This window comes from Wyeomyia smithii, chromosome 3 (assembly GCF_029784165.1).
Source record: "Wyeomyia smithii strain HCP4-BCI-WySm-NY-G18 chromosome 3, ASM2978416v1, whole genome shotgun sequence".
Classification (NCBI taxonomy): domain Eukaryota; kingdom Metazoa; phylum Arthropoda; class Insecta; order Diptera; family Culicidae; genus Wyeomyia; species Wyeomyia smithii.
In genome coordinates, this window is record NC_073696.1 from 221,013,754 (window position 1) to 221,035,152 (window position 21,399).

The 21,399-nt window shown below is 38.2% G+C and overlaps 1 protein-coding gene across 1 annotated transcript; it reads right to left on the minus strand.

The window, feature by feature from the left end:
* Positions 1-381: 381 nt before the first annotated feature.
* Positions 382-20,201, minus strand: LOC129730692 (CLIP domain-containing serine protease B4-like). Its single transcript, XM_055690218.1, has 5 exons — positions 19,960-20,201; positions 19,733-19,893; positions 1,186-1,439; positions 837-1,129; positions 382-777 (listed from the first exon to the last, which is right to left on the minus strand). The coding sequence occupies exons 1-5, from the start codon at positions 20,030-20,032 to the stop codon at positions 476-478; spliced, it is 1,083 nt and encodes a 360-aa protein (XP_055546193.1). The 5' UTR covers positions 20,033-20,201; the 3' UTR covers positions 382-475.
* Between the last annotated feature and the right edge of the window lie 1,198 nt (positions 20,202-21,399).

Sequence of the window (21,399 nt, forward strand, 5' to 3'; positions counted from 1 at the left end):
GAAACCATGCTTATACATTTTTTAATAGTACAATGATTACCATCACAAAATCCCAATTTTCCGCATATTGGTGGACGCGTAGCTTTACAATTGATTGCTGCCAGATTGATGGAAATCCGAAAACTAACTGAGTAACAAGCATTTAAAATTTGACAATGTTCGTGACTCGATGCTCTCGATACTAAGTTTTTAATTTTTCACCCTCTCTTAGAATATTACCAGAAGACGTCATTCTACCTCAAAAAATCTCGCATACCTTTACACTGTAAATAATTCTCACGTACATTTGTGTCGATCGAAACAGATTTGTTTGGGTTTTTTTTTAATTTTTGTCCTGATGTCAGTAATCATTGCTGATTGTTATTAAGAATTGTGATCTGATAAAATTTCCATTGCGATATTTTATTACTCCACTGCATTATAAACTTCAATTCCTCCATGGTAACAGTTGTTACACTACAAACACGGGGTTGTTTTATTCCATATTATTCTCAATCCAGTCGATATACTTGGCCACGTTTGTATAAACGCCGGGAACATCCTTAGTTCCGCATTTGTTTGGTCCAAAACTGACAATTCCAAACAGGAAGAAATTTGATTTGACGCGTTTCATCAGTGGACCACCAGAATCACCGCTACAGGTGTCCTCGCCTTTCTTTCCTCCGGCACACAGCTGCGTGTCGCGTATAGACAACCCAGAGGGTCTATAAATGGATGAGCAGCGAGCCAAATCGGTAATATCCAGCTCCACCTTCAATTTGACTTGACTGCTGCTTGCTAAAATAGAACGTGGATTTCTAAGAAACTGCAAAGAGAAATCAGCAAACCGATCTTACCTGTTTCCGTCCGACCCCATCCGGCAGCAGTGGCCTTCGTTCCTACGTTGTTACGCGATCGTTCTGGTTCATCCACCGGCAAGCAAATCGGTTGAACATAAACCGAAAATGAAACATCGCGATCGAATCTAATCAGTGCGATATCGTTGTACTGGCTCTTTACTTGGGGATTATATTCCTGGTGAACGATAATCTTACTAACGCCAAGATCGACTGGAACGTCAGCACATACATCGTCCTTACAATCCTGACCGTTGTTCGAAAGATCATGTTCACCAACGCGAACACTCACCCTGAAATAATATTTTTGTTACATTCCGGAAACAGAATTTTTAACAGTTAGACTTACACCTGCCAACCGCGTGGAATAGCATCAATGCAATGTGCCGCAGTAACAACGTACCGGGCATTGATAAGCGCACCCCCACAGTGGAACCCAAATTGTCCGTTCGGTTTGCGATATCTTATAAGTGCCGTCCACGGGAATTCATCCAGATCGGTTTCCTGTCCGCCAAAGATACGATTCGAAAGTTCCCGGCCACAATTCGGTGGTTTCAACAGGGTAGCTTTGCCAGCAGCTGCGGTTAATCCAGCACAACAGACCTTTGAAAATAATTAAGATTTTTGTTAGACTGTAACCTTCAAATGAAAGCTTCATGAAAATGATTGACAACGGCATTAGAGATAAGACTGCAATCTCCAACATTATTTCAGAACTCACTCACTGTTCTTAGTATTCCGTTCTGATTTGAACAGGGTATAACCAACTCTCTGAAGTCAGTGCCAATGAATTTCAACATTCGGGTGAATGATTAACCGACTATTCGAATAAAATGTTTGGTAGATTAATACACACTGGAACGAGATGACGTGGCGCGCAGCGAGCAAGGTGGCTCGATCAAGTGGAAGATGACCTGCTGCGAGGCCTCTGCAGACGATATGGCTTGCGAGCTGCAACCATGGACCGAATAGAATGGAGACGACTTCTTCGAACTGCAAGGGACACCTCGGCCTGCAGCTGACTGGTAAGGTAAGTAAGGGGCCATCCACATACCACGTGGACAGGTTTTTAACGATTTTAACCCCCCCCCTCTCCCTCCGTGGACAACTGCCCATATAAATTCTGAAAAAATTGTATGGACCGTGGACATTAGCCAGACCCCCCCCCCAAAGCTGTCCACGTGGTATGTGAATGGCCCCTAAGATTGAAGCACAAAACTGGTGATGGACTATCATACATTGAGATGTTGGAAAATTTGGAAAAAAAATTTAAATTTCAAGGGAAATACGGCTTTTTCAGTCCTAAGTGTGTATCAAAACGCTACTAGGTCTTATATCAGACGTTTCGGCCTTTGAACTTGGCCTTCCTCAGGGGATATAAAGACTAGTCGGACATGAGACCTAGTAGCGTTTCGATACACCCCTAAGACTAAAAAAGCCGTATTTCCCTTGAAATTTCATGTTACAGTAGTCTTCAAATTTGAAAAAAGATTGAAAGACAAAAATATAAAAAGTTAGCTGCTCATCGGTTTTCCTGGAGTTGGTCAAATTTTTTCTCAGTTTTCGAGCTTTGTCGTCTTATAGAGAAGGAATTTGGACCAACAACGAAGACGTGCACTTTATCTCCTTGCAAATCAAATGAGTAAATGTATTAATAAACATTATTACATTAGAAGCATTGCACACTGGGCAAAACTGAACCTAAATTCCCACTAAATAATCGCCGCTGTGCTGGCTACCTGGCACATAGCATTTTTTCTGTGAAATTGGTTGACAACTCGATTGGGGATAGTTTTCTTTTGTGCAGGTCACGGGAAAGGGTGTGTTTTGCCCTTTTGCGTGTTTTTGGGTTTATGGACCCTTTCCCGGGCTCTGATCAGGTTAAAACCATCAACATTCGATTTGTTGACCAATTGTACGTAAGAAATGCTAAATTTCAGATTGTTAGCCCAATGGCGATTAATCAGTAGAAATTGGGGTTCCGGTTTTTCCACTAAATAACCCTTTCTCGAGCTATGCACAGGATAAAGTCATCACTAATCCACTTATTGACCAATAGATTTCGGGTTGCCATACCAGCTGCGATCGGGTTCCATTTTATTTCCGGTGTGCATTGATAGGCACCATTCTACTGAATCTCTAGGACGCTAGCTTCCGATTTGCGATTACGAAATAGGTTAAACGAACTGTTAGCGTCACTTAAAACGCTAAGTTAGAAGAATCGCTAAGAACGGCATTAATAAATTACGTAACGCTTCTAGAAGGGAGCGAGGAAATTCTCTATCGTTACGAATTGTTACATAAGAGAGGAAGGGAGGAATGATCTGTGTGTTTTTTTTACAAGAGGCATTCGCCTCTGACTGTGTATTTTTATTGCAAGAATAGCCTCATTTGATTTTTTCGGCAAGAAATGTTCCCTTTTTTTTCAATTAGATTTGATCTCCGGAGTGCTGAAGAGTTCGATATCTAAGAAACGACTCTACTCTACTAAAACTAGTTTGACTAATTTATGGCACCAGTATTTTGGGATTCGAGAAATTTGCTAATGTCGTTTGAATATCTTGGTGTCAATTTGGGGCCGTCCACATTCCACGTGGACACAAAAATCGTTATTTTAGACACCCCCCCCCCCCTTACTCCTCCAAGGTTATCAAAGTTAGCAAAGGGGGTGGCAAAAAATAAATAACACTGAGACGAAAAAAAAAGAAATATCTTTGATCAAAGTTTGTGTGCAAGTTATGACGTTTGTAACTTGCACTCAAATAAATGTTGAAAAACAACACTTTATTATTATTAGTATTTATTTCGCTTGCCTTTCGACGACACTCTCGCTGTCACCTGACTTGTTTGTTGCTAAATAAGGCATTTATGCTGTCGGAAAACCAATGAAATGAACAAAACGGTTTGAGCTTTTTTGACGTGGAACTACGTCTTTGTTTTCTATACTGGGATGCATTTTGTAAAATAGGAAACAAAACTGGCAAATGTTACGTCAGATTTCAAACGATAATAACAGCATAACCACATGATTATTTCACTGCTCAACGGTGAAAATTGATGAAAAGTTACAAGAAAATTTGCGCGAACAATGAACCAATCACACGCGAGCATTCCTAGCACAGACGATGTGAATAGACACCAACCATTTCCTGTGATATTTTCTGTTTCAATATCAAAAGAAAATGGACAGAGTTTCCCCGTTCCAACAGGTCAATTTGAGTTTGCTTCCATCAACTTAGACTAATTTGAAGTCTCGAAGGTGAAGATCTTTGAAAAGTTTTGAAACAAGCCTTTTACTTGAACAATTTCTAAACCTGCTGTCAGAGCATAATAAAAACTGATGTCTTGAAAGAAAACATGCTGGTAAAAGCAACAATACCGTACAGTATAATATACATATTATGTGGAGCAGAGCGCCGCTGGTCTCTCGTCGTCTATCATTGCAGTGATCCACGACTTCTATTTCCGTGAAATCAAGGAAAAACTGCAATGCTGCTACATTGATAGTGATTAAAAGTTTAACTCATGAATATGGTTACCTTAGAAAAAAAAATAAACTACTTAACAAGAATTGAGCATTTTTGCAATGGTCATAAGATTTTTTTTTGCATTTTATCTTCGATATTAACTAAATGATCGTGATCGAAAGAGTAGATTCCTGAAAATACAAATTTATAGAAGCTTCAGAACCAGCGAATGATTCTGAATATTTTGTCGATTCACTAGGATCCATTCAGAATCTTTGTTCACATTTCAACATTGTTAGATGATATATTTTTGTTTTTAACTTAACAAATAATATTCTTACGTATATCAGCTGTCTTAGTAATACAATGAATGTAATTGTTGGGAAATGAAAAAAAATTGTCAAACAAAAAACAGAAATTAATCATTTCGAACTTTAACCTCCTTGTAATTGTTGATTGTTATGATTTTTCGCTGGAACTTGTTGATTATTTTGTTAAACATATCTTCTTATGTTTCCCTATGAGTGAACCTATGTAACGGCTTTGACATTATTTCCATAATAAGATTTATGTAAAAAATTTAATTTCATCAGAGTTAAATAAGACAAAATCATGTATTATGATAACGTGGGTATTGTTGGATTTGGTTTATGAGGAAATAGTGTTAATTCTGATTCAGACGCGTTGCGAGAAATTCTTGGTGCTTCTACAATAACAATGACACGCTTGTGTTATTTAACAAATAAATGTTGTTCGTAAAAAAAAACACTACACAATATCGTTAAGTGTAATCGAAGTTCTTTCGAGTGTTGTTCAATATATTTCTAAAAAGAAAATTTATGGGGAGGCTGCGTATAAAAAATATGTAAACCACAGAGCAAACGAATTGTTGCTGTCTGCCGATTCTGTAACCTTTGTAACTAAATCCTTCTAATTACAGTGTTTAGTCCCACCTATTTCATACAACCCTAGGGCTGTATACCTTGTAGAATTTTCTTCCCCTTTCAATATTCAAGATTTTTTAAAGGGGGGGGGGGGGGGTGACATAAAATGAAAATAAAATTTGTAACGGCCTAAATTAAAAAAAAAAATTCAATTCTATTTTTATATCTTGTATACTTTTTTCGGAAGTAAAAAACTACTATTTTCAACTCTGCCGGAGACGTCATATCGATCAAACGAACCGTCCTGACTCTAAAATTATTTTTGTTCATTAATACCATTTTTACATCAGTTTACTTTTTTCAAAAATTAGTCGCGTTAAAAAAATATTACTTCAACCAAACTGAAAATGGTCGATTAACATCGATGTATTATATGGCTTGAAATTGCTTTACTGATCCTGTAAATATTCCTTTTGTAGTGTCGAGGCATTTGGGTCTTGAAGTAGAACAACAAGCAGTTGTATACGTGGCGGTTTTACCCCATGTATAGTGGGCGACTTTACCCCCAGTGGAACATTTTCATATTCCATCGAAAAAGTAGTCAAAATTACAAGATTTCTCACGGCCTTCGATATTTCCGAAAGAAGACAAATTAAACGCAAATTCACGAATAAAACAATAGATTTTCAGACAGAAAAACCTTGAGTCCCGTTGCCGCAAAACAATAGCGCATCGACTGGTTGCCAGCTGAAAGGTTGTTTTTGATTATTTCTGTGATCGTTCACGCACTATCAAAAAAGAAAGTTGTGCAAAATGTTATCTAATTATACTGTAATAGACATGTTAAAGAAATTTTTTAATTATTATATTATTTGGTAGTAAAACTACGGTGGGCGGTCTTACCCTGTTTACCCCTATCAAGTTTGATTTGAAATGAATAAAACTCGAGTAAATATAGCTTGAAACATTTGAAAACAGTTCTTTCCAACAAATAAGATGAACGCTGTATTCAGTTCAACATGGTTGAAAAACGCCGCTGAAGGCTAGATAAAACCAACAATGGAAATAATAGTTTAGGACTATCTAATTAAACAGAAAAGACATGATAATAAATTAGGTAAAAAGAGCTCAAGAATCCTTCAGAGGTAAGAAAAGAAGAATCAAAAGAAAATAAAAATGTCTATAAACATGATAAAAATTCCTCTGAGAAAAAGATACAGCCGACTAGGTTTCCGAACTAACTAAAAATGCAAGGGAACGCTTCTAAATTTGGTTCAAATTAATAAAGTAATTCTAATGAGAGGAAAAGGACAAAAATGAGATGGAAAGGGACAAATTGTTGAAAAACGCTTCTTATCGAAAATAGAAATTGATTGAATTAAACTAAAAGTGGATCCATAGATGGATGAGACTAAAGATAAAACTGATTCCAAATCAAGCTTATTATTGCTGTATGGACTCATCATTGCGACCAGAAACATTGATCTTTTGTGATATCGCCCAGGTGTTTGCTGTATTTCGCAATTCTATTATAGGCAATATCACTATTGACAGTAAGTGTAGAGTAAGAGGCATGATCATTATATGCTTGTGTGAACAAATTTAGCTTAGTTAAAAGTGTCTCAAAGAATTAAAACAAAGTTTATAAAAATAATTTTAAATTAGCCTGAAAAAAAAACTAAAGTACCTCTACTAACAAAAACCTAAATTAATCCACCTAGCGGTCAGACCCAGCCTTTCTCATTCAATTTTTTATTTGTAAGAATAGATTTACATGAACGCTTCAATCCAATAAATGTATATTCACTCTTTAGGTTCTGAAATATTGATGTTGTAATCTTTACATATAAAAATGCAGTCAAGTCTGTCTGTCTGATCCATATAGGCCCGAAAACTACCGAACCGATCGACGTGAAAATTTGTATGTAGGGGTTTTTGGTGCCGATAAAGGTTCCTATGATAGTTTGAGACCCCTCCCTCTTCTGGAAGGGAGGGGTCCCATACAAATGAAACATAAATTTCTGCACAACTCAAGAACAAACCAAGCAAATGAAACCGAATTTGGCATGTGGATGTTTTAAGGGGTAACTAATATGTCCATAATAGTTGGATGAAACACAAATTTGTGCACATCTCGAGCCAAATGGAACAAAATTTGGCAGGTAAATGTTTTTAGTGGTAACAAATATGTACATAATGGTTTGAAACCCGACTCCCTCTTCTATAAGGGAGGGATCCCATGAAAATGAAACACAAATTTCGCACAGCTCAAGAACCAATCAAGAAAATACAACCAAATTTGGTATGTGAATGTTTTTAGAGGTAACAAATATGTCCATAATGGTTTGACGCCTCTCCCTCTTCTGGAAGTACATGTTTCTTCACAAATTTCTGCACATCTCGCGAACTAATCAACTAAATGGAACCATATGGGCAGGTGAATGTTTTTAGTGGTAACAAATATGTTCCATAATCGACCTCAGACAACATTTTGGATTGTAAGATGGCAACTTCCGGTTTCTGGAAAACAGTCGAAAATGGCCGATTTCCACCAAATAAAATAATATCCGGATCTAAAATAATACACAGGAGCTAAAATCGACCACAGATAGCATTTTAAATTCTAAGATGGCGACTTCCGGTTTCTGAAAACAGCAGAAAATGACCAAATACCACCCAATATGAGTTTTTCTTTAACCAGTATGCCGTTCAAATCCAGAAATTGTCTCCAAATGCCATTATGAAATCCAAAATGGCGACTTTCGGTGTCGGAAAAACAGCGGCAAATGACCAAATACCACCCAATATGGGTATTTCCGGAACCGTAATGATGCACTGGAGCCACAAATCGACTTCAGACAACATTTTGAATTGTAAGATGGCAACTTCCGGTTTCTGGAAAACAGCCTGAAATGGACGATTCCCATTAAATATTAGTATTTCTGGAACCAGAAAAATGCACAGAAGCTAAAAATTGATCACAAACACAATCTTGAATTTTAAGCTGGTGACTTCCGGTGTCTGGCAAACAGCCGGAAAGACCAAATACCATTCAATATGAATGTTTTCGGAACCAGAATTACGCCCAGATGACAGAAATTGACTTCACAGGCAATTTTAAAGTCCAAAATAACGACTTTCGGCTTCTGAAAAACAGTCCAAAGTGACAAAATATCACCCAATATGAGTTTTTCTTCAACCAGTATCCTAAATACAATTTTGAAATCCAAGATGGCGACTACCGGTTTGTGAAAAACAGCCTTAAATAAACAAATACAATCCAATATGAGTATCTCTGGAACCAGAATGAAGCAAGGAGCTAACAATTGACCTCAGGCACCATTTTGAATTGATAAGTGGCAACTTATAGGCAACAATCGGAAATGACCGAATAATACTCAATATGGATATTTCCGTAAACGTGATGATGCATAGAAACCAAACATTGACCCTGGACACCATTTTGAATTTAAAGACGATCACTTTTAGTTTCTGGAAAACAACCAAAAATACCTACCAATATGGGTATTTCCGGTGTCAGATTGATGCCAGAAAGTCTGCTGATAAAGACAGAATACCACCCAATATGAATATATTCAGAATAAGGCGATGTACAGAAGCCAAAAGACGAGGATGTTGTCATTTCGATAAAACCAATCATTTCAAACGATTTGTTATTTGACTTTGATCATATCCTATGGCCGATTCGTCGTGCATTTGCAGACTTCAAACAAACCGCAAGGAATCAATGAACTTGGAACGTTCAAAGAGTACGACACCACATTTAAATTATGTTGAGGCCACATATATGAATCAAAGCAGGTGTAATTTTAAATAGCCTTTGAATTTCTCTTTTTTCCATAACTTTTGAGCCACATATCAAATTGTTATGAAGTTTGTTATTTGTAAGTTTGAGAGATGACTCGTTCGTATGACACTAGTTATGTTCAATCAAGTCATGTAATCTTTGAGATAATAGACTTTTGTTGTTTTATTAACAATTTAATACATAACGGTTGCTTAAGTTCGATTATAATCAAATGAAACGGGAACGTGTAGGGCAGCCAAACTTTGGAACCACGTGTTCAATCATAATTCATCAGTAAACGCTTAACTAGCCCCATGGGCGCAACCAAGGAAAATTTCTAGGGGGGCTAGTTTTCATGTATGTCATTTTAAAAAAGAGAAAAAAGAGTTAATGTGCTTATTTAATGACGCTTGAAATAGTATCGTAAAAGCAGAAAAAATCACTTCGGGATAGAATCTCCGAAGATGTACTGAATATCTTGAACACATCGTCAACGCCAAGCTCTTTCAGCAACAATGATTCGATATTGAGGAGAGCTAGATTTTGTAAACGGCTGGGCAGTGCTTTTTAACAGTTCACCCGTACTAGTTAGTATAAAATAGACCCCAGTGTGGTTCAAAGCATAGTGCCCTATTCCTACCTCCACGTGGTACCGACTCAATAAGGTATATTACAAAGGAGTGGCAGATACGATTTCAATATGCGATCAGAGGTGGCGAGTAAAAAGTTGTGACGTCACAACAATCGTTACGTTTGGCATTCAGTGCGAATTTTCGACAAATTGTTCTTTTTTCGATTTTTTAACGTTCTACGGTTACCAAAAAACACGATTGCCAGCGTGTTCAGTTAAACTTGGTGGTGTTTCGGTTTCGGGAGCCAAAAAGTTAGGCATAAGCATACATGCTTCTCCCAAAAATCCCGATGATGAGAAACGCTGGCGTTTGTTCTGTCGGGTACCGGATCTTCCCGCAAACTTTCATGTTTGCTCACAACATTTCCGCGCGGAGGATTTTGAACATAGGTTCCAGGCCGATTCCCGGTGCATTTTAGCATCGGAAGGTACAGTATCAATCTGTGCAAAAGTAATTGTTTACGTTTCAGCCGTTCCAAAAATTTTTACACTTCCACCGGTGAATCTATCATCACGGAAGGTGCGAGCCAGATCCGCGCTGGTAGCAGAGCTACCACACGAGGCAGAGGCACGAGGGAGACACGAGGCAACACGAGGCAAATGCACCAGCTGTAGAATGCGCTCCTTCGGTCGAGCAGGTCAAAGCACCGGCGAGAACGTTTTTTCAACTGGGGCCGGCGGTGGCTTGTTGGATGAAGCGAGTCAACCAATGACTGAGCGCTCTACTTACGACGATATTCATCCACAGATCAATCGTCAAAAAGAAACTAAAAAACTCAAAGAACTACGATCCATCGTTGATCGCAAGAGGTTGAAAATACGAAATATTCAGGCATAAGCATTTAAAGTAATTTACAAAAGAATCAGTGTGGGGCACCGCTAACAGAAAATTTAGCGACGCTAATCGCTAAGTCGCTTACCGGAAAATTTAGCTCGATAATCGCTAAACGCTAAACCCACATTAGCGGAACTTTCGCTAATCGCTAATCGCTAACTTATTAAAATGTAAATAGTCATATCGCTATATTTATTGCTCATGTTTTGTAAGATTTGGACCAATTTGATCTGTTTTGGTTAAATAAACGAAAACAATTACTTTTTCACGAAACGGTATTCATATTTGATTTTGTAAAAACATGAATAACAAAAGTTATTTAGCTTGCATTGAAAATAGATACTCTTAGGAATGTTTTCATGAAAATTCAATTATTATCTGAATCAAAAAAATAGAACCAAAGTTGTCATAATTTCAAGCGCATTGCAATTCATCAAAGTTCTTGGTGAGCCAAAAATTCAATCTAGACCTTGTGCTTGTTTTTCAAAATGCTCCTGTGGCTTGTACGATAACTGGAACTCCATTCTAGGGTAAAAAAACTGACAAGAGCCATCAGCAATTCACAGTTTTTCTAAATATTTCTATTGTCGCTTCTCCACAAAATTTAGCGAATTAGCGATTAGCGTTTCGAAGGCTAAAACTTTAGCGACGCTAACAGTTTCGCCAACCAGGTCAAAAATTAGCGAAATCGCTAAATCGCTAACTGAATTTTAGCGTCGCTAATTAGCGAATTAGCGAATTAGCGGAATGGTGCCCACCACTGAAGAAAATACGTTATCGTTTTCGTCAGTTAATTTTAAAAGATTTCGAAATCTATGGCAATATCTGGGAGACACATGTAGTTTCTAATATGATCATAGTACAAAAATATAATGCATTCCATACGATTTACGATCCATATTTCGAACAAAATTCATACATGTTCTTGCGCCAAACTGTGTATAATTGGTTGTTGTGACGTCACGATCTCAGCACGCGAAAAATGTTGCTATCTAACACTTGCAACCACGCTCATCTGCCGCTCCTTCGTATATACCTTATTGGTACCGACTGGGATACGAGCAACCAAGGAAAAACCGGTGAAACGGTGGTGTAGTTGTTCTCCTTAGAGAGCAGCTTGTCTGCGCGACTACCCCACAGGCTAGGGGCGGCTCAAACAGCGACTGATCCGGACCGGACGGTTGAACTATGAAATGCGGTGGCTCGCCAGCTACATCCATGGCGGCAGCTCCGACGCGAGACTAGGCATCGCAGCCCTAGTAAGGCAGCATACTAAAATAAACATACTACGGAGAATCAAGAATTCAAAACGAACCGGAACAATCGGCAATGACCCAGCCGACGAAATAAGGACGACGATTAGAAGCTCAGTACATGTAACAGTAGATCGCTTAACGACCCGGATGTCGACCGGATTCTGCTGGATCAGCTAGAACCCCGCCACTTCGACATCGTTGCGCTCCAGGAGCTTTGCCTGGAAGGAGAGAAGGTACGGTGGATTTGTGGCCGCAAGGCACAGTACCACCAAAGCGGCAGGCAATCAGCGACAGGTTGTGTTTGTTGAGAATAAAAGGCCGGTTCCACAACTACACTATTCCCAATGTGCACTGCCCTCAAGAAGGAAGACCTGATGCAGGGAAAGAAGCGTTCTACGCACAGCTGGAGAAACTCTACGATAGCTGCTCGCGTAGAGATATCAAAATCGTCGTTGGGGACATGAACGGAAGAATAGACTTATATAAGCCGGTTATCGGCCCGCACAGCCTGCTATGCACCAACTTCGCAGCTTCCCGCGGATTAGCAGTCCAAAGTCCCTTCTTACCTCGACCAACGTACAGCAAAACAAATTGACCACGTTCTCAACGACGGCCCGTTCTTCTCAGACATTACAAACGTACGCACCAATCACGGTGATGATCGGACATGACCACTTCGATACAAAAAACTACAAAACTTCGATAACCGGTAGTCCTCTACGGAAGTCCTTTTGATATTTTCGAACAGAAGGAGCCTATCGGCGAACAGAAGGTGACTATCTACGGTGGAGCACAAGCGGACGACGGATAATGGCTACAGCGCATGAACCATGTGCTGCTTGGAGAGAACCCCATTGCACACCTGGCGAAAGACAATAGGTTGCGCTGGGCCGGTCACATCGTAAGAATGCCGGACGACAACCATGTGAAATCGCTTCTCTTCAGCAACCCTACCGGCACAAGAAATTAAGAGGCGCAGCATGCATGATGGCTCGACTAGATCGAAAGAGACTTGCGAGTGATGAGACGTCTGGGGAACTGGTGAAATATAGCCCAAAACCGAGTAAACTGGCGACTTCTTGATACAGCACGAGTTACTACAGCTCTCGTCTGACTGGTAAGGTGAGAAAGAGAGCAAGGGTTGAGAAATGATCCTGGGTACAGAACTAGTTCTTAGCCAATGAATGACGACATCTCAATTTGTGTTGATTTTGATGCTCTGATAAGTAGTATGGAATGTATATATATTGAATACAATCATTCTCTGGGAAATTCTAGGAGGGGCTAAACACGTTTCAGCCCCCCGTAGTTGCGCCCATGACTAGCCCGCTCATCTGATAATAATAATCAAATTGGTTCTGTAGTTTCTGAGATAATGAAGTTTCGTGATTTTCACAAGTCGGCACATTACAAATGAAGTTACAGTTCGATTACAGTAAAATTCAATGGGGTCTTCTGAGGCAGCTAGACCATTCATTTGACACTAATTTTGTGGAAATCGGGTCAGCCATCTCTGAGAAATGTGAGTGAGTCCGAGTAGTCTTCGCAATATGTTCCTTTGCATAGCTGGATTTCACATTTTTAAACATAACAGGCAAAGTAATAGTTCGATTACAAAACAAATCAATGGGGTCTTATGGGGCAATTTGACCTTCCATTTGACACTGATTTTATAAAAATCGGTACAGCCATCTCTGAGAAACATGAGTGAGATTAAACAGTCTTCAGAACACGTTTCTTTTCATAACTTTTGAACCACAAATTCAATCTTTATGATATTCAAAACTTAAGGGTTTTCTAGGTAGCCCGTTCTTTTGAGACCAATTTTGTTCAAATCGGTTGTGTAGTTTCTGAGATATTGATGTTTCATGATTTCCACATTTTCAAACATAACCTCTAAACTAAAAATCCGATTACAATGAAATTCAATAGGGTCTTATGGGGCAACGAGACCTTTCATTTGCAATTAATTTCATGAAAATCGGTCCAGCCATCTCTGAGCAAAGTGAGTGAGAATAAAAATCTGCACATACACACACACACACATACACACACACACACACACACACACACTTACACACACACATACACATACACACATACAGAAAATGCTCAGCTCGTCGAGCTGAGTCGAGTGATATATGCCATTCGGCCCTTAGGAGCACTTTCATACTTTCGGTTTTGCAAGTGATTGCTATACCTTTCTAGGAGAAAGGCAAAAAAAAACATATATCTTGTTTCATCTGAAATTGTTGAAAGGGTCTCACCATGTGCTCGACAAGGGTAAAGATCCTTTCCAAAAAACGATGAGGTCATTTTTTTACAAATAAAGCTGGCAATATATTTTTTTTCAGGCTAATATATTTTTTGGCAAATTTTCATTTTTTTGGAAAAAATATCGTGTCCACATGGAGTTATCATTACCCCTCCCCCTGCCGTGGACAAGCGTGGACATTGACGTTCCCTCTGCCCCCCCTCTAAGTCGTCCACGTGTAACGTGGACGGCATCTTTCTCAACTTTTTGAATAGAGAAATGAACACAAAACATAAGTTACTCAACCGAAGTGGCGAAAACGTTTTGAAATGAAATTCCCTGATTTCCCCTGACATTCCCTGATATGCAAAAAAAAATTCTCTGGTTTTTGAAGCACTCTGTACGCAAAACGTGGATGCACGCAAAGTTGAAATACCTCTGGGAAAAGTAATGGATTATATATAAAACCAAACGGCAGAGGCCCCGCATTAATCTTTTACTAATGGCAAGGATAGAAATCATACCTACGTATCTGAAAAAACTTTTTCATAAGCATTCGATACTAGTAAACCGTCGTTAATGAAAATTACACATTTTTGCACAAGCAAGAGACAAAATAAAGCAAAGAAATATATGGTTGCATTCTCTAATGATTCATGGTGGTTTTTGAATATCACATGATAGTGTAAAAAGCTACAATTTCTGTAAGCATTGGCAATACCTATTTACTTCCGTAAGCGAGTAACTGAACGCTGAATGAACTCACGTTCATTTGGATTTATGACTTTGAATTTTTGGAACATTCTCGCAATTTTATAGAATGCAAGTGAATTTGGATACAGTAGGTATCATCGTGTTTGAATCATTTTTAGAATGGATTTCCAATTACAAATTCCCGGTTTTTCCCGGTTGCTTTCGGTTAACAAATAAGGTTCCTCCCGGTTTGTATTATCGCAAAAATAAAAAGGGAAAGTTAATTCACTGATGATATACATTTTTGTGGGAACTTTAATACTATTAGTTTTTATTTTCTTTAGAAACTGGAACAGGGCCAAATTTGTTCGGCCAAAGTCTTATTGCTAATGATTTTTCGTGGCAATTTCAACTTTTTTAAGCCTTCAAAATATTGTCCCATGAATGTTAAATTCAATTCAGAATCATTTGTCTGCTTCTGAGCTTCGGAGAGACAATGCTTTAATCCCTTTTCTATTATTTCAAACTTTGAGAAATTTTAATAATTGTTTTAAGCATAATTAAAGGGATTATATAAAATTAAAATATATAACATTTTTATTAATTTGAAATTGAATTTAAAATATATAACTATGGATTTCTTTTTTCGATTTCTCGGCAGACAGGAATTCAGCAAATTTCAACTAAATTTGTATAATTCCCATTTCTGACTTCATTTGCCAAACTTGCCAATTTTAAACTGAGTTTTAAATTGATTTGACTTTAAAATGTTTTAAATTCAATAAAATCAATTTCCCTGTTATCTAGGAAGTTTTTTATAGTCATTTTAAGCTGAATAGAGGAAACCTTTTAGAATAATTCAAGAATAATTCTTCAGCTTTCCTGGAGCAGTAATGATGACCGTTTCTAGAAATATTAAATTCATTTAAGATTTTTTGTATTTTTTAGTATCGATATTACCCATTTTTTAGTATTCAAACTCATATTTTCATAATTTCAAAAATAATTGATATCGCTCTTGCATTTTCTAGACTCAGTTTTGGAATTTATTTTATACTATCTTTCGCAGGCTTTATTAAAACTTTATTGGTTACTTTGAAACATTTTTTGCCTCTCCGGTCTCAATAAGAAACTTGTTATGCTTTTTGACTCCGCTTTCAGAATTTCAGAATTTTTATCTAAACATATAAAAATGCAGTCCGTCTGTCTATCTGATCCATATTGGCTCGGAAACTATTCTGTAAGGAAAGGGTTCAATACAAATGAAACACAAATTTCTGCACATCTCGAGAACTAATCAAGTAAATGGAACCAAATTTGGCACGTAAAAGTTTTTAAAAGTAAAAAATATTCCAATGGTGGTTCGATACCCACCCTTCTTCTGTTAGGGAGGGTCCCATACAAAAAAACACCAATTTCGCACAGCTCGAGAACCAATCAAGCAGTACAGTGCTTTTTCGATTTTATCCCGGTCAAAAAAAATTTACCGTGAATTCGACGAAACCGTGAAATCAGCGAATTGATAAAAGTTGAATTTTTTGTGTTGGATTCAATTGAAATTTATGATATTTTGAGTAAAATGATGCACTTGCATAGTTGAATGGAATATAAGTTCAAGATACAAAAGAATAAACAAGAAAAGGTTAGTTTTCGATATTTTTCTCCATTGAATTCTCGCGGACTTTCTCACGGCTATTATACATGCAATACCAATATAATTTGAACTGCTCATTCTTTAGCATAGCTAGCAGAGTCTAATGCTTGTTTATGTGAAATTGTGGAACCGCTAGATTTTATAATTTTTGAAACCATGCTCTATGAGGAGCAAACTGTAGTGATTTTTAAGTTGTTAACAGATCTTCTTCCTCAACTGCCCGAATAATACGTAATTTTTGCTTCAAAGGCAATGAAATACGTATTTCACGGTTCATTTTTCTCAAAATTATGACAAAAATTATTTGTAACAGATATGACACTTGGTTGCCTCAGAAAATTGATCAAATAAATTAAGTTCATAAAACTATACACATGCAAGGACACAAGGCACAAATGAAATTGATGTTTCGAATACATTTTCTGCAACTGGAAGTACATACATTATTCTTGATTTGAAGTTTTTTTTTAAAAATCGTGATAAAAACGAAAAAAACCGTGTGAAAATCGAGCGTGAATTTGGCGAGTAGTGATAAAAACGACTGTTGATAAAAGCGAAAAAGCACTGTACAACCAAATTTGGCATGCGAATGTATTTATAGGTAACAATTATGTCCATGGTGGTTCGATACCCCTTCCTCTTCCGTAAGGGAGGGATACCATACAAATGAAACACAAAATTCTGTACATCTCGAGAACTAATCAAGTAAATGGAACCATATTTGGCATCTAAAAGTTTTTAAAGCCAAAAAATTTTTCCATGGTGGTTCGACACCTTCCCTCTTCCGGAAGGGAGAATCCCATACAAATGAAACACAAATCTCGCACAACTCCTGAACCAATCAAGCACATACAACCAAAGTCGGTTTTGGGATCAAAAAAATTGTTCATGGTGGTTCGACATCTCATCCTCTTCTAAATGAAATACATGTTTTTTTTTTTAATTCAAGAACCAAATTTGGCATGTGGAGGTTTCTGGGAGCAAAAAAATATTTTCATTGTGGTTCGACACCCCTCCCTCTTCTGAAAGGAAGGGCAACATAAATTTCTATGATGGTTTGGCGCTGCTCCGTACTTCGGAAGAGAAGAGGTCTCCCAGACAACCTAAACAGATATTTAGCCAATTTTTCCGGAATACAGCCTAAAATGATCGGAATGATGCACAGGAGCCAAAAATCGACTCCAGACGCCATTTTTCAATTTAAGATGGAAACTTCCGGTTTCTGGAAAACAGCTGAACCTGACCCAATGTTTCCCAAAATGTTTCCAAAATCAGAGTGACGCTCAGTCTGTTTTTCAAAGTTTTGTCTTTTTAAACTTTATGGCGTCAAGACTTTTGAGGGATCTTTTTATGCTCAGTTTGAGATTGGTTTGGTTAAATTCCAAGTTTATTTACAAAAATGCCTCTTTGGGTTTGAAAGCGTATTCAATTGATTTAAGATATAATTTAGAGTCTCGTTTTGCATTATCAAGCCTTAAGAATAGTATTTCATTAACTTTGAGTTTAATTTAAAACTCTTTTCATGACTCTTCGTCTTTTGAGACGCCAATTCTTCGGAATCATTTTCTGAAATTTCAGGCCTTAAGAAATTTTCTTAGGCGATTTCAAACTGAAGTTAGGATTTTTTATTTTCTAGTTCTTCTAGTTCCACCATCGATGCCAGAAAAAGCCACTCCACCCAGAACCCTATCTTACGACCTGTTGAGTAACGGACCGGCGCCACCGGCTGTATTTCCTCATACGGTGGAATGCTTGATTCCAAAGATTTTTCACCTCAAAAAATCTCTCGGTGTCAGCTAGAATTGAATATAGACCAGTTTGGGTTGGTTGTGAGTGGATCAGGCTACCCCAAATCCACCTACACCAATGTGAGCGTTGAGATTCGAACCCAGGTCGCAAGGCTAGGCTAGACCGACGCCTTTGCCAAAATTTTATGTTTTAGATATTTTTTCTCATAATTTAGTTTGCGTTCATTTAAAGGTCCATATTTAAAGCCTACTTAGAATCATTCTTGGCTTTTCTGGCACTCAAAACATTTTATAGCAATTTTAAGCAATTTCAACCTTTCCTGGGCCTTGCTAGTTTTTTTAGTGATTTGTATCCTAAAACTCAAATCTTGTTTTTTCTGTAATATTTTTACCTCAATTATAAATAACTCGTTATATAATTTTGAAACACACACAGACAAGAATGCCATAAAACGTTCGCCCTTGTAAAGTAGTTGTTTTGACGTTTGATCGGCACTCACTATAAAGATTCAGAAAGCAAAGCTCAGCTACATTCCGCCATTTAGTAGTTTGACCTTCTGTGCATTTTGTACCGACTTTGCTGCCAACCGTTAGTGCACAGGACGGTTGCGGGGCTAGTGCTACGATCCTGTTGATCCTTATGGTCGTCCCTCCCAGCCAAGATTCGAACACATGACAACTGGCTTGTTAAACCAAAATCTTGACTCGAGACCCTGAAACCTTCTAGTGTTTTTGAGATGGCAGCAAATGTATAGCGCGTTGAGCTAATACAATAGACCCCAAGCGTGCAGCTAACGATTAATAATGTTTAAATCCAACATAATAAATTTCCCGGTTTTCCCGGTTCATTTTTGGATTCCCGGTTCGCTGGCCACCCTGCTATCTATCTCCTTTTATGAGTATGGAAAACTTGCGTGCGAGTGACAATGATTGGAAGTTACGTGTTCAATCAAAGAACACATTTGCACCAAATATTGCGAGTAGGTGAATATTCTTATTTTTCCTTTCTCCTGATATTCTCGAATGATGTAATGTTTTTCACTCAGTTACTGCGTTTCATAATTGTTTGACCTCCAGCAGTCGTCTAAATGGGCCACGTCCATCTTTCGTTATTATTATTCCCAAAAAGTGGGATACGCGTGAAGACTCTCGCTTGAAAAAGCAGGAATTGTAATTTTGTAATATTGCGACATATTTTTATAATTGTGTAAAACGATGGTAAGCGATAGATATGCAATAGCGTCTGTTAAAGTTTTGTTAAGCTATTCAGTGCATTTTCACGTTACAAAGCGGAAAATCAGTGCAACACATTCATGCTTCCATGTGTACTGTCTGAAAAACGGATTTCACTAACCACGTTTAACGATTGGTGTTTATCGCTACATTTTTGTCAGCGATGCTCAGCACTAATCGAAAGAAATAAAATAGTGCTAAAGATAGAGAAAGGTTATACAAGTTTCATCTTTGGTTACATCTCGGTTTAAAAGTTTGCATGCAAATAACCGGTTTATATGGTTATCACCCGCTTTGTTTATAAAACCGCAATCACATTGGAAATCCCAATCGTCGAGCAATCATTTTTTAAACCACTTTCTCTGAAATCCCGCAATTCAAAAAAGTCTTAATTGCAGTCACAAATTTAGTTTTACACACTGAGGCTGCTTACCAATGCTCTCCCTCCAGCTGCAGAAGCGCACCTACTGCTCTGGATAAAGTTACTTTCATCCGGTGTAATCACTGGCTTGGAGTAGATGTTCAGTAGAGGCTGGCACTCCCTCAAGGACACACAGATTCCAGATTGACCAATCGGATTTGTGCACGGTTGACCTGATCATAGAAAGAAGACTCTTAGCATGCTATTCCTTATCTCCCAAGATGCCGACTTTTGCTTACCTTGAGCTAATCCTTCCGAGAACAAGGCTACCAGCAAAAGGCCCGGTACAAGCAGTCCCGCGCGGTTGTACATAGTTCGAGCGGTTTGCACTCCTGGACCGAGTAACGTTATGAACCACTGATAACTGACCTCTACCTCCAAGGGTTAACTACAGATAACAAAACTAACCGTCAACAACAGGCACAGCGTTCACGACTGAGACTTACTGGCTCGAGCATCCGATAACGACTGGGAAACGGAGTATATTTCAAACTCGCACTTTTTGAAATCCATACTAATACAGTTCTTTGCATGCATTGAGCCGCTCTGATGCTCTCAATGGTAGTATGGACATTAGAGTGGACTAAATTTGCTGATCGAAAATTTGACTTAAATAGACCGTACAACAGTCATTGAATTTATAGAATATCACAAGCCATAACGAAGTATCATGAACATGATTTTTGTGAGTGATTGACTTCTCCAATCAGTCTATGAGGTTGTGGAGACGGTAACAAAAACAAAACAGATAGCTTAATCCGAAACCGGTTTGAGTTACATTGAATCTTGTGTTAGGCTTTCTGACTTGGTTCAACTAAATTCAAAGTTCATACCATCATTACCTTTAAAAAAAAAACTTAAGGAATTACAAAATGTGACCCACCCCAGTGCCATCCATCAGTAGCCAATCGAATTCACGCCGAAGAGCGTTTGACACCCGATCTTGTGGCCGGCGATCGTTTCGCGCACTCACACACTCATGGAACCGGTAGTAATCGCACTAAAACGAAAGATCAAGCGGCCGAACCAAGTCATTCCGATGTACAAGCGACGCTTGTCGGGATGTGTTGAGTTGTTCATCAATGAAGAAAACAAGTTTTAACTAAGAAAAAAAAAACATCGTCTGCCGGGCAAGGTCTGGGAAATACGTCGCCTAACGTGTTTTTATTGTCACAATCATATATATGCAGGGCCGGATTTACGATTGTGGGGGCCCGGGGCCCAGTTATAGTGGGGGGCCCAAATTAAAACAAAACTGTTTTTCATCGTACGAGTTAAAAGCATTTATTTGCTATTGAAAAATTACCAAAAATTTGTTAGAATTTTTTCTTAAGCTCTATTTAGAGTTCCAAGCGAAGTGAAAATCTCATACAACATGTTCATGTTTTCACGCTCGTGAAAAATGCCACCTGCAAAAAATTTCACTTCGCTTGGAACTGTAAACAAATTCGATCCAGCGAAATCGATGGTTGTGGATCTCATCTTTTTCACTTGGGTTTATTTCTTTCACGCATGCAAGCGCTAGTGAAAAAAGGAGCAGCAAGCGAAAACTTGCGTGCGTTTCTATTCTGTCAGTTGCAGCCAATTTTCACTTCGCTCGGAATGTAAACTCGAGAGTTTCACTCCACTTAAACTGTAAACTGCAGGGTGGTGAAATACCTGCGTGTTCCACAAACGGG